The following is a 14,997-nucleotide window of genomic DNA, read 5'->3' on the forward strand; positions in this document are numbered from 1 at the left end:
TTTGAAGTGGAAGATGGCTCTGAATAGGAGGACTCCTTTTTCTCAAAATGTGTACCCTTCCTGTATTTGTCAGTTTTAGGTAAAGCAAATGAAAGCATCCTGGTTTTAAGAATTTTGAACTACACAGGCTCTTCTTGTGATGTCATTAAGGAAATTTTTGGACTCACTGTCTTGTACATCCGAAACTGATAGAACACTGTATGTTAACGAACTGGAATTAACCTAAGAACTTATGTTTTTATATAGGAGGTAGATTTGCCCTTCCAGATATCCAAATGTACCTGAAATTTCCACAAATTATTCATTTACAAACAGCTGAAAAGACAGATAAAGGAGTGGTGCAGAGTAGAACATGACCAACGCTCAAATATACATAAGACTTTAGAATTTGATACTGGTGACCTTTCATATTAGTAGGAAAAGGCGAATTATTCGTAAGTAGTGGAAAAACAGCCGATTTGGAGAAAACTTGTTAGAATTTTATCTCCCTCAAATAGGTTCCAGATGGGATATAAATTTAAAAATTGTAATATGCAAAATAAGAAAAGTAACAGAAAAAACACCCACAAATGCCTCTTTACCCATCCTAAAAATGACTTGAAAAGCAAGACTTTCGGGGGGTGCCTGGGTGGCTCAGTCAGTTAAGCCTCTGACTCTTGATTTCGGCTCAGGTCATAATCTCAGGGGTTCGTGGGTTCAAGCCCTTCACCGAGCTCCCTGCTGTCAATGTGGAGCATGCTTGGGATTCTGTTTGGCCTCTCTCTCTCTCTTTCCCTCTCTCTCTCTCTCTCTCTCTCTGTCTCTCTATTTCTCTCTCAAAAAAAAAAAAAATCGGGGCCCCTGGGTGGCTCAGTCGGTTGAGCGGTCTGACTTTGGCCCAGGTCATGATCCCGTGCTTTGTGGGTTCGAGCCCCGCTTCAGGCTCTGTGCTGACAGCTCAGATTCTGTGTCTCCCTCTCCCTCTGCCCCTCCCTTGCTTGCACGCTGTGTGTCTGTCTCCCAAAAATAAATAAATATTAAAAAAAAATTTAAATCAAGAATTCTGGAGATTGGTTTAGCAACATAAAAACCTAAAAGCCTCTATCAGAAAATAATATTATTAAAATAAAAGACAATGCACTTGCAAATATTTACAACATATTTGTATCAGACAACAGGATATATCTTGGTTTTACAGGGAAGTCTTTGAAATCAAAACAAAGAAAAAATCTGTAATTTGAAATCATGCAAAGTACTTCTTTGCATATCTACAAGGGACCAGTGGACATAGGGAAATATAGTGTCCCTGGGAAAAAAGAAATTTAAGTTAAAAAGGGACTGAAATACCGTTTTCCATCTACAACCTTTGTGAAAATAGAGTGATGGTGCTTACACTGCCGCTTAAAGTTTAAGTTGTTTTCGGCTTTCCAATAGACAATTTGGTGTAAGTACCACATTTAAAAAATATGTATTCCGGGGCGCCTGGGTGGCACAGTCGGTTAAGCGTCCGACTACAGCCAGGTCACGATCTCGCGGTCCGTGAGTTTGAGCCCCGCGTCGGGCTCTGGGCTGATGGCTCAGAGCCTGGAGCCTGTTTCCGATTCTGTGTCTCCCTCTCTCTCTGCCCCTCCCCCGTTCATGCTCTGTCTCTCTCTGTCCCAAAAATAAATAAAAAACGTTGAAAAAAAAAATTTAAAAAAAAATATGTATTCCTTTTACCCATCAATTTTATTTCTACTAAAATATCTTTGAGAAATCACTAGGGATAAATGACATACATTTTGCTTTTCTCAGCACTATTTAAAATAGCAATGTATTAAGAAGAACTCGTATAATGGCTTTTATAAGTAAATGGCATTACATCCATAAGATGGATATGTGATCATTGAAGGTGGCATAGATAATAGATATACACAGAGACGCAGAGCTGTGCTTTAGTTGATCCATCAAGTGAGAACAAAAATCAGTGTGATCATAGGTACACACAAGCAGACTATGGTTTTATGTTAAGCCCAAAAATGCACAAAATGTGATGACATTTGTGATTTCTGAACCTTTGTATTTACATGCATTTGTCTTTTCCTTCAAAGAAAATCTGTGCTTTCTACAGGAAAAGGTGTATAAAGGTCCTATTAAAAGTTTATTATCAACAGAAAGGGTTTATTATCGTTGAAGTAATCCTGGAGAAGAGCAAGAATATGAATCTTATATACATAAAAATAATTTCTCACTTTGTGTTACAAAATATTTTTGGATGTAAAATAAGAAAAATGAGTTAATTAAAATGTCTTTTGAGGATTGGCATATCTGGACAACTTTTGGCCTCTTCAGAAGTAAAGGGAGTATTTTTATTTGCACTTGCAGATTTTATTATGCATATATTAAGCATATACATATGTTTTCTGTTATAGGTAGCTTTATTACATGTAATAGGTAAATGATTTATATTAATCATGAAAATAAAATATATTAGTTGTGTGCTTATGAAAAAAAATAAGCCCTAGCAAATGTAAGTGATTATTTACTGTTTCAGAAGTATGCTTTCCTTTATATACCTTTTCTTTAAAACTATTGAACTCTCCAACTGTATTTATCCACTCTTTCCATCCGTTTATTTATCAACTAGAACCTGCACATATATTATATAGCGGACATGCTCTACCCAAGATCCTTTTGTTCTCAAAGACTTCATTTTGCACAGTATGAGCAGGATGAGAAATTTTACTGATTTATTTTCTAAAGATTTTATTTTTTTAAGTTTATTTATTTATTTATTTATTTATTTATTTTTTGAGAGGGGTGGGGTGGGGGTGGGGGTGGGGGGAATGGAGGGACAGGGAGAGAATGCCAAGCAGACCCCGTGCTGAAAGCAGGAACTTTTCCAATACACTTTTCAAAGAGTCCCAGCACGGGGCTTGAGCCAGTGAACATGAGCTCGTGACTTGAGCCCAAATCAAGAGCTGCACGCTTAACAGACTGAGCCACCCAGCAGGTGCCCCAGCTTTTATCTTGTTTACTTTATGTTTTAAGTGTTGTTTATTGTTGAGGGTGAAAGCATGAGCAGGGGGAGGGGGACAGGGAGAGGAGGGACAGAGCATCGAAAGCAGGCTCTGCACCAGATTTTATTTTAAAGTAATGTCTATACCCATCGTGGGGCGAATTTACAACCCTGAGATCAAGGTCCTATGCTCTACTGACTGAACCGGCAAGGCACCCCTAAGATGAGAAATTTTACACTGAAGTATTAGGACTTAATCTCAATGGAAGTTTTCCTCCTTCCTTTCAAAGTTTCTGAAGGTAGGAAATTGTAAAAGATAACCTTTACCTGCCCTTTTGAAATTTATGAGAGGAGTAAGTACTAATATTGATCATTGGAAATACTTGATTTTTGTACAATCTGTAGACCTCAATATTTAATAAAATGAGCTGTTCCTGGTCATTGGAATCCTGAGTTTCCTTTGGCTTAAACTTTCTTGAGAGGCAAAGTAAGAAGTCCTTAAAAATGTTTTCCTTTTGTTAATTTAGTCCTCTTTTCCTATAATGCTTTTCAGAACTAAAATTTATTTAAATGCCAATCATATGACTAGAACTGCAATAGACCTATTGTATATACCATCATTTCACATAATGGAAGGCACCAAGATTCTATGGTGTCCCACTATTTTATGTACCAATAAATTTTTTTTAAAGTCCTGCCAGTTACAGTTGTAAGACATTGTGAGTTATAAATTGCATTCCAATGTCAGAGATATTAAAATGTGACAAAATGAGCATCTTAGAATCATTGGAATGCAGTATTCTTGCTAATCCTTAAAACATGTCTGCAAAGTAGGTGTAATTGTATCAAGGTACCTAATTGAAGTGTTGTCTATGTAAAGCAGTAGTAATGGTAAAAATTATATTATCCAACAACTATTGAGATGTTATTTGTGCTAGGAAGTGTTCTAAATACTTGCATTAGATCCTCACTTAAGCATCACAACGAGGTCTTGTGAGATAACTACTATGTATTTTATTTTAATTTATTTTCTTTTATTTTCTTTTATTTCGTTTCATTTTATTTTATTTTGTTATCTTTTTTTTTATTTTTTTAGTTATCTCTACACCTACCGTGGGGCTTCAAACTCACGACCCTGAGATCAAGAGTTACATGCTCGGGCCAGGTGACCCGAGACAATGACTATTTTTATCCCCTTTTGTTGAGGACATTGAGGATAAGTCTAAGCCATAACTAGTGAGTGGCAGAGTTAAACTAGGACTGAAACCCTAGTGGAGCTGAATCCCGAGGTCATGCTCTTTCTCTTCAAACAGGCTGCTCTTTTATTAGTGTGAGGAGTCATCACTACTAAATATTGTACTTTCTCCGGAGGAAAACTGAATCTTTGTTTTGGAGGCATAGGAATAACATGCTACTTAATGTTTACAATTTCCTGAATTAACTGCATGTTTTGAGAGAGTGCACTATCATTTCCTAAAAAGTCCTCTCACTTTTTTAGGACTGCTCTCCATTTGGCCTGTGCCAATGGCCATCCAGAAGTGGTGACCCTCCTAGTAGAGAGGAAATGCCATCTTAACCTCTGTGATCATGAAAACAGGACAGCTCTCATGAAGGTGTGTAGTAGCAGCTATGTCTGCCTGAGATGGATTTGATGTCATTACTTAGAATGAAATGAACTTATTGCCTTGAAACAAAACGAATCGGTGAAACCTGTGGCATGCTTACTTTAAATTCTCTGTTTCTTGGCATATCACTGACAGGCCGTACAGTGCCAGGAAGAGAAATGTGTAAACATACTATTGGAAAATGGTGCCGATCCAAATATTAGGGATGTGAGTGGCAACACTGCTCTCCATTATGCGGCCTTTGGTGATAATATATCCATAATAGAGAAGCTGCTGCTATACTATGCGAATACTGAGGCAAGAAATAAGGTAAAGAACTAATTTATACATTATTTGAAATTTTATATATATATATATATATATATATATATATATATATATATATAAAATTATATATATATATATACATGAATATTTTACCCTCAAAATGTTTTATTTCACACACACACACACACACACACACACACACTCACTCACTGAATTCTATCCATCAGGCCCTGTCATCATGGAAATAACTCCAATGCCAAGTCAGGGAGGGCTAGAAAAAGGTAGTGCCCACAGAAAGGTCAAAGTTGTATCTCCCAGCCACCCTTCCACCCCAGAAAGAAAATGTTTCCATTAGTGCCTATAAGTGGATGGTAGTCTCAGAGCCCATAAAGGACTAAAGGTCTAGTGAGGGGAGTGAGGTGATGATGGAGGCTGGGTGCTATGCAGGGGCTTAGGCAAGGGGTGCTGCTGGGGATAGGTGGGAGGAGGAATGGAGACCCAGACCCAGCAGGGAGAGCTTGGATGTGTGCAAGCGGGAGGAGAAAGCAACAGGTTGTAGGTGCTGGGCACTGCAGGCCCCGGTGCTCTGAAGATGAGGGCATTGGGGTCAGGTCATGTCTTGACATCCAGCAAGGCATCTACTTGTGTTGGTAGCCACTCGGCCAGCCATATGCCATGTTGGGGTGTCCCACTTCAGAGAGTAGCTCCCGCTCAACCTTGTGTAGCTCCTCAGCAGGGTTGTAGCTGTACATGGGGAGTAGATGATGGCCATACTTGCTGGCCCACCTGCCTTTTCTTTGACATGCATTACCTCTCACTGCTGAAGCCCCTGAAGGAACACCCTTGGTTGACACGGGTAGGGTCAATTTTACGTATTTGGAAGTTCAAGTATTCTCTGAATGAAACTATTTGGAAACAACTTATTTATCTAAGATTTCTTCTTTCTTTCTTTCTTTCTTTCTTTCTTTCTTTCTTTCTTTCTTTCTTTCTTTTGTTCTTTCTTTTGTTCTTTCTTTCTTCCTTCTTATTATTTTTTATTTGTTTTTGAGAGAGAGAGACAGAGACAGAACAAGAGTGGGAGAGGGGCAGAGAGAGAGAGAGGGAGACACAGAATCGGAAGCAGGCTCCAGGCTCCCAGCTGTCAGCACAGAGCCCAATGCAGGTCATGAACTCATGAGCCATGAGATCAAGACCTGAGTCGAAGTTGGATGCTCTACCAACTGAGCCACCTAGGCACCCCTAAGATTTCATTTTAAATAAGGATACTTCTAAGAAACATTAGAGAATACTGCTTTGTTTTATGTATTTATGGCAAATATTTATGAAAACAATATATTTGTTAAAGGTAAAACTTATTTTGTTTTCAAATATTTTTCCCCATCCAATTGTTTTTATTAGTGAAAAACAACACAGGAAAGCAAAATTTGCCCTAGGCTTTGTCTTAAAACTCAAAGAAAACAAATGCATTTTACAATAAAAAATATTGCTGCTGTTGACAAGTTCACATTTGATAAAAAAGTGATTTATAAAAATGGGATTTATCTTTTATTGGCCAAGGCTTAAGAGGAAAAAGGGGAAAGGAGGGAGCAGTAAGAACTAAGTGGGCCAATTTGGAAATTTGGCAAGTGAGAGAAAATAACAAGAAGAGGCTGTTTGTTTTATTATTTTTTTTCCCTTCAGTTTATATGTTTAGTCAAGGAGTCTTCAATTTTCGAGGGGAATAATTGTTACTTAGGGAAAGAGTGAGTTGTAAACCTGCCTAGAGACCAAGTGTAGGAGGACTCAGAGGAGATCAGATTGGCAGTGAACAGGTGGTTGATGAAGTGGGCAAGGAGAGGAAAGAACAAATAATTAACTGTCATATAATCCTATTCTGGCAGAAACAGCCACTTAGATAAGAGTCTAAACTCTGTTCTGAAATCTAGAATATCTTGGTGGGAAGTAAGAAGTTTAAAAGTAATGAAATCAAGTTGCATTTTGTCTCTACATTTAGTCCCTGTTCTACCTCTGCTCAGGGAAATTAAAGGCAGTTTGATAAGTCATTCTTTTGGCTAAATCTTCAAATGATAGAGGGAGTTGGCCACATAGATGAGACTGATGTGATTGCTGCACCAGCTCTCACCTAGAATCGTGGTGGTGAATCCCAGTGCCCTGGGGAAGTTTCAATTTTTTTTTTACAAGCCTAAACTCTCCCCTGAAGAGTTTGAGTAAATCTAGTAACATGTATACATAGACATGGATATTTAGAAATATTTTTTTTTGAGACTGTGCTACAACTCTTGGTTAAGAACTACTGGGGTGTGTGGGTGGCTCAGTCGGTTAAGCGTCTGACTTCAGGCTCAGGTCATCATCTCACGGTTCACAAGTTCTAGCCCCGTGTTGGGCTCTGTGCTGACAGCTTAGACAGAGCCTGGAGCCTGCTTCATATTCTGTAGTCTCCCTCTCTTTTTGCCCCTCCCCTGCTCGTGCTCTTTCTCTCTCTTTCACAAATAAGTGGACATTTAAAAAAGAAAAAAAAAAGCTAACTACTGAAGGGAGGGGTACCCGGGTTGTTCGGTTGATTAAACATCCGACTTCCACTCAGGTTGTGATCTCATGGTTTGTGAGTTTGAGCCCCACATTGGGCTCTGCACTGATGGTGCAGAGACACATGAGTCTCTCTCCCTGCCCCTCCCTCACTCGCTCACACTTGCTCTCTCTCTCTCTCTCTCTCTCTCTCTCTCTCATATTCATAGCCATTTGGTTATTACAAGCAGTGTTTTCATGATTGCAATAGGAGAAAATCTTGAATCTTTTTTATTAGTTGAAGTTATGTGACAGACTGTCTTATGATGTCTGTTAAGTTCATATAGCCCTGGCATAATCCAAATGGTAGTTTTAAACATGGAAATGTAGTTAGTGACAATAGAGTTGGGAATTGTTTTAATAATTTAGTTTCAGCATAGTTGTGAACTAATTTGTCTATTTAACAGTCTGGGAGAATTAAACACAGATAGATTGCAATTTTAATAAGCGTTGGAAAAAATCTTAAAGTGGGTGTTACGAGTCTTTTTGTTGTGATTCTTTTAGACAGAGAGAGTGTGAGTGGGGGAGAGGGGCAGAGGGAGAGAGGGAGAACCTCAAGCAGGCTCCAAGCTCAGTGCCAAGCCTGATGCAGGACTCAGGCCCACAACCCTGGAATCATGACCTGACCTGAAGTCAAGCGTCAGATGCTCAATTGACTAAGCCACCCAGGCTCCCCTCTTATGAGTCTGAAAAGCAATTTTTATTACATGTTGGGGCCTAAGTGTTTGGTAAAACGTGATACTGATACTTCAGGAAAGATTTACATACAAATATTTACTTTATGCATAACCAAAATACCCATGGGCTATTGACTAAATTTGGCCCCTGGATGTGTTTAGTTTCCTCCATAAATTGAGTCAACGTTACAAATTATGGCACTCATGCAGAAATCTGGATTTCAGACTTTTCTTATAGAATTATACCTGTTACTTTGAGCCCATACTACTGTTTGGTATGCATTCCAGTGGCTGCCTTTTTATATGAGGCGTGTGTGTCTCCAGTTTGCTACTGTCCCCACTTAGGTTCTTCACTTACTCGAGTCACCTACTTTGCCTCCATAAGCATTGCGTTTGCAATTACTGTTTTATGATCTATCTATCTATATACATATACATATACAAACACATATACATATATATACGTATATACATATATACATATATACGTATATATGTACATATATACATATGTACATATATATGTATGTATCTAAGCTACCAGGCGCCTGAGCTACCCAGGCGCCTCTGTTTTATGGTCTATTTTGATAAAGATTTCAAGGTTTTCAAGGCAATCCATATTGATTTCTAATATATATTTTGTATTTTATGTTAATGTCTTCAGAATAGGATTGAATTTTCCAAGTTAGATTTTCTAAGTTGTTTTTGTATTGTATTTATTTTTTTAATGTTTATTGATTTTTGAAGGAGAGAGAGCACGTGCATGAGTGGGGGAGGGGCAGAGAGAAAGGGAGACACAGAATCCCAAGCAGGCTCCAGGCTGAGCTGTCAGCATAGAGCCCAATGCAGGGCTTGAACTCACAAACCATGACATCATGACCTGAGCCAAAGTCGGCCTTTTAACTGACTGAGCCACCCAGGTGCCCCATAAGTTAGTTTGAAAACAAGACACTTTTTCCTTCTGTGTACTGTAAATCATCGTATTCCTGGGGCGCCTGGGTGGCTCAGTCGGTTGAGCGTCCGACTTCGGCTCAGGTCATGATCTCGCGGTCTGTGAGTTCGAGCCCCGTGTGGGGCTCTGTGCTGACAGCTCAGAGCCTGTAGCCTGCTTTGGATTCTGTGTCTCCCTCTCTCTCTGCCCCTTGCCCGCTCATGCTCTGTCTCTCTCTCTCTCTGTCAAAAATAAATAAACATTAACAGAAACAAAATTTGAATAATCGTATTCCTATTGGAATATTTGCAAACCATATTACATTAATCATGGTTAAAGTTGAATAGGTTATGCCTATTGCAGGCAATATTCTCTTTCTCCTCATCATTGTTCCCTAAAAATGCAAATAATGTAGTCACTTTCATTATGCTAAAAATGATCTGTAGAAACCAGTGTTTGAATTTTTATTGTTAAGCCATTATATTTTTATTTCCGATTTATATTTTGCCTAAAATATAAAGTAAGTAGATGGGGCGCCTGGGTGGCTCAGTCGGTTAAGCGGCCGACTTCGGCTCAGGTCATGATCTCGCGGTCCGTGAGTTGGAGCCCCGCGTCGGGCTCTGTGCTGACAGCTCAGAGCCTGGATCCTGTTTCAGATTCTGTGTCTCCCTCTCTCTGACCCTCCCCCGTTCATGCTCTGTCTCTCTCTGTCTCAAAAATAAATAAAAACGTTAAAAAAAATTAAAAAAAAAATAAAGTAAGTAGCTATTCCAGTGGAAACTGGAATACCACTAGGATACAAACAGTTTTTTTTTAGAAGTAGATATGCATTAGGGTCCCAGGATTATTATAATTGAGAATAAAATTTCATATTGAGCTTCCTAACAGTTAAGATAAAACTTTAGCATTTTATAATAGGAGAAAGCCCATGGGCTATTTAATGTTAAGGAATCAAAGTCCATTTGAAGCTTATCTCTTGGAGTTCTGAGCCCATCTCCTTAGTGACCCATTTGGAGCAGGAATGCCTTACGTTGACATCTCGGATGTCAGTGGATCCTGATACCACTGACAGAAGACAAGCAAGTTTGTATAACTTGGGGAAAAACTTCACCTTTATCGGAAAGCTCTCCAAACTATATCCCTGAAACTCTGATTCCTCAAATGTGAATGTTTGCCACAAAAAGGATTGTCAAATGGGGATTGAGCAGATTTAAATGGATTTCTATAATGCCAGACATATAATGCAGTTTTATAATATTTCTCAAACATAGGTGATCATGAAATCTTTCCATTGGGACATAGTACTTACCTTCTGGCAAAGTATGTATTGTTTGGAAGATAATTTAAGAAACACAACTCCAAAGATCATCATTTAGGTTATTAGTTCAGTAAAAGTACTTAAAGCATTTACTGCTGTGTTTTGGAGTTTGGAGATATAGAGATAAGAAATAGCCCCTGCTCTCAAGAAGCTCTTGGTTTAGACAGGGAACAATAACTACAGTATACCATCATAAGTACTGTGATAGAAGCAACGATCTTGGAACCAGTCAGTGTTTGAAGTGAGTTTGGGAGAATGACTGCATATAATCTGTTGAAGAAGGTGGAGGAGGGCTATTTTATCAAAAACAATTTTTAATGTGTATTTCTTTTTGAGAGAGAGAGAGAGAGAGAGAGAGAGAGAGCGAGGGCAGAGAGAGAGGGGGGGAGACACAGAATCTGGAACAGGCTCCAGGCCGTGCGCGGTCAGCATAGAGCACAATGCAGGGATCGAACTCACAAACCCTGAGATCATGACCTGAGCTGCAGTTGGTCACCTAACCAACTGAGCCACCCAGGTGCCCCAGTGGAGGAGGGCTATTTTAAAGAGGAGCAGCAGCAGGTGAAAGCACAGGGGTGGGAAGGAAGAGGCCATTTTTTATTTACTTTTTGTATTATATGTTTAAGTTTAGAGGATCTTTTGTATGTTTTAAAATTCCGTATGGAAAGGTGTAATTTTGTAAATTCTAAATTGTTTTTGCTCTTTTACAGGATAACTTCACACCACTTCTAGTTGCTGTAAATGAAAACAAACAGCAAATAGTGGAAGTTTTAGTAGAAAAGGCAGCAAATATACATGCAGAGGATAAATCAAAAAGGTGCGGTAGTTTTCTTTTAAACCTTAGTATGGTTCTAGAGTGGTAATAATTTTTCAAGTCAGGAAGATTAACTTCAGAAGAAGAAGATTAATTTATAATTATATAGTGAAAACTGTCAACACATCACCAGTTAGGCAGAAAGCAATTATTCTGACTGGGCCACATGAAGAACAGGGTATAGCAGAATTCATATTCCTTGATGATGTTGACTCGTGTCATTTGCAGTGTTTATTTTTAAGCAGGTTCCATGCTCGGCCTGGAGTCCAACGCTGGGCCTGAACTCATGACTCTGAGATCAAGACCCGAGCTGAGGTCAGGAGTCTGATGCTCAACCAACTGAGTCCCCCAGTTGCTCCTGCAGTGGGTTTTTCTGTTTGTGTGTTTGTTTTTTCTGCCACATGATTTTGTGTTAACTAAAGGGATTTCATATTAGTTTTATAAAGGGTGGACTCTCAGCTCTTAATTTACTTTATGACACAATATTGGCCTTCTTAACCCTTTTATGGTATTGTTTTAAACTTCTACTTCATAGAGGCACCTGGGTGGCTCAGTTAGGTAAGTAAGCATCCAACTTTGGCTCAGGTGATCATCTCATGGTTCGTGGGTTGAACCCCACATCAGGCTCTGTGCTGACAGTGCAGAGCCTGCTTCAGATTCTCAATCTCTCTCTCTGTCTCTCTATCTCTCTCTCTCTGCCTCTGCCCCTTGCCCACATTCTCGCGTGCACTCTCTCTCTTTCTCAAAATAAATCGTAAATAAACTTAAAACAAAAAGAACTTCTACTTCATATAGATTTTTCCTTCAAAGATGTATATTGGGGTGCCTGGGTGGCTCATTTGGTTAAGTCTATGACTTTGGCTGTGGTCATGGTGTCATGGTTCGTGGGTTCGAGCCCCACGTCGGGCTCTGAGCTGACGGCTCGGAGCCTGGAGCTGCTTTGGATTCTGTGTATCCCTCTCTCTCTCTCCCTCTCCCTTGCTTGAGCTCTGTCTCTCAAAAGCAAATAAATGTTTAAAAAAAGATGCGTATTAAATATAAATAGGAGTTGGTTTGTCTTTTGGATGACACTTTTCTTTAAATTGCTTTTTTTTTCTTTTTTGAGGAATACTGATGTCGTTAGGTGATCTCTAAGTGATGATTAATTGCTATTACCAGGTCTCATCAGGTTTTACCCTTTTTCATGTCCAGTATATGTATTTTTGATTTTATTTTTAATTGGTAGGAGTAGAAAGATGAAAGATAACTTTAACTGAATAGACGTTTCCTTTAATGAGGATAAGTTATAGGTGGGTGATAAAGAAGGAAGAGATGTGCTTTAGATTCACACAAGACTAGGTTGATTCATAGCTTTCCTACTGGCTAGGTGTTGTGACCTTGGGAGAGTTACGTATCATCACTAGATATGTTTCCTGATATGAAAAGGATGATGATAATATATCCTTCAAGGGTGGTTGTGCGTAAATAATATTTTATATACATAGCATTTAACTTAGTGCCTACCATACGCTTATCAGCATTGTTAACTATAATTATGCCTATTTTGTTAGCATTCGCATTAAAATATTATCATTTTAAGCCTGCAGAGAGTTTCTATACTTACGTGACCTCTAGATGGCTTTGAAGTGCACTGTATCAGATTAAGGAAGACATGGGGAATTCGTTTTTAAAATCTTTACCTATTCGGATAAGTGACCTCAGCATAGTTTCTTGTTTATCAAAGGACTTTAAATTAGCAACTCTATAATACATCCCCCAAGTGGGACAAGAAGCTTCCTTTTTGTCCCTTCATTTTAGCCTTGGAGATCATTTACAAAGATGAACACTGAAACATGTAAATGGTCGATTCTGAACAGATAGGCAAGATATTAACCTGATAAAGTGTATCAAATTAGCTGTTTAAACAACTCTAGGTTCCTAAGAGTGAAGTTATCTCTGTTAGTTTAGAACAGCCTTCATGCTTGCTGTAAATTATGACTCAACAAATGTAGTCAGGCTTCTTCTTCAGCAAGGTATTGACCCTTTTCCTCAAGATGTATATGGATGGGCTGCAGATGAATATGCTTATATTAAGGGTTTTAATCTGTAAGTGTTTGTATTAAAATGCTAGTTATTACTAAACTGAGGTTTAAAATAATTTAACTGTTATCTTCGTATGTAACAGATGGGATTTCGTAGTTTGGTCAGGCAGTTTTGGAATGGCAGTCGGCTAGTCCACAACATGAGCCAGAAATCAAGCAAAGCACTAGACTAGTTGGAAGTAGGAATGTGTGCAGGATTCTTTATCTCAGGACTTTTGAGACCTTTGTCCTCCAGGATTATGCATTTCATTTCAAGTATAACCCCTCTGCATGGGGCACAAATAATGTTACATCTCTGTGTTTTCTAACTAGTAACCTGGGTCTTGAAATGTTCAGTTTTGTAGAAGACCCTATACTTTCCTTTGAGGGCTATCTCCTGTACTCTGTCCCTTGAATTTTCCAAGAACCTAAGGAGCACCCTAAGACCAAAGAGACAGTCCTCTTTCACAAGTCATTTGGAGGGGACAAAAGGGCATCTGATCATTCTACAGTTTGGTTTGATTCTGTTTCTGCGGCATTGCTGTTGAAACTGGTGCTGCAGTCTGGTCGTGATTGACCTTTGCTCCCAGGATTCCCTGGCTGATCCAGATTTTCCAGTCTTCATGGTGATCCACACTTAGATTTCAAAGTTACAAAGTTTCTTTTGTTCACTGCACATGCACATATGCTCAGCAGCTATCCCAAAGCACCAGCACCCTGTTGGGGCAGCTGGGCCTCCTGGCTTTTGCCATACACCCCTGTCCCTCCACGCTCAAAGACCTTATGTGGAACCCATACCTTAGCCTAGACTTTCCTTATGAGTTACCCTTTGAGGATCTTGTTTGTCTTTTTTTGGCCAGAAGATGTTAGTTGGGACCATTTTAAGCTGTCAGAGAGGTTCAAATGATGCTGCAGGAAGAGATCGGACTTCCCTTTCTCCTTTGTTAGTAGATCTGTACACCTGCCTTTTTTTTTAAAGTAGGCTCCATGCCCAGCGTGGAGTCCACCATGGGGCTCGAACTCACGAGCCTGAGATCAAGACCCAAGCTGAGATCAAGAGTTGGATGCCCAACGGACTGAGCCACCCAGGTGCCCCTGGACCACCGCTTTAAATCCTGTGGAGTATCTTTTCTGAGGTCATGGAAGGTCTCATCTTGCCCTTCCCAGAGTAAAGAGCATCACCTAAGAGGCCATGGCCTGACAGGCCATGTTTTGGGTATAATATCTCATTAAATCCTCTTATCAACCTTGTAAACTAAGGCAGTCATTTCCCTTGTTTTATAGAGGGAGATTTTGAGCCGAAGAGAAGTGGCTTCTCCAAGAACAAATAGCTATAGGTTATAGAGCTAGGACTTCTGAGTTCCAAACACTTTCCATTCTGGCAAGCGAATTCTAATTATTCTCATTACTATTTGATGTGTATTTACTTTTGATAGAGGGAGATGGAGTATGAGCTGGGGTGGGGGGTGGTTGCAGAGAGAGAGGGAGACACAGAATCCAAAGCTGGCTCCAGGCTCTGCGCTATCAGCACAGAGCCCGACGTGGGGCTCAAAGCCATAAACCGTGAGATCGTGACCTGAGCTAACGTTGGGCGCTTACCTACCCAGGTGCCCCGGGCAAGCTAGTTCTAATTTACTAAGCTAGAATGCCCTCAATTCATGACTGGCTCATCTTCCTGTTTTTTTCTTCTTTAAGTACAGACTTAATGAAAAGCTTCTAGAATGTACAAATTTGAAGTATATGGGGTAATTCAAGTTTTGGTA

At 39.5% G+C, this 14,997-nt stretch overlaps 1 protein-coding gene across 6 annotated transcripts in view; it reads left to right on the forward strand.

The window, feature by feature from the left end:
• Positions 1-14,997, forward strand: part of LOC131490564 (ankyrin repeat domain-containing protein 26-like) — a 246,121-nt gene that overhangs the window by 132,192 nt on the left and 98,932 nt on the right. For 4 of the 6 annotated variants that reach the window (XM_058693065.1, XM_058693068.1, XM_058693066.1 and 1 more), the window contains exon 11: positions 11,071-11,177. In XM_058693065.1, coding sequence (XP_058549048.1) covers positions 11,071-11,177 — 107 coding nt within the window. Of the gene's footprint in view, positions 1-4,475; positions 4,591-4,737; positions 4,912-11,070; positions 11,178-14,997 lie in introns of all 6 variants that reach the window. The other 2 variants (XM_058693074.1, XM_058693069.1) reach the window with 1 other exon arrangement.

The sequence above is a fragment of the Neofelis nebulosa genome, chromosome 11, assembly GCF_028018385.1.
Source record: "Neofelis nebulosa isolate mNeoNeb1 chromosome 11, mNeoNeb1.pri, whole genome shotgun sequence".
Classification (NCBI taxonomy): Eukaryota; Metazoa; Chordata; class Mammalia; order Carnivora; family Felidae; genus Neofelis; species Neofelis nebulosa.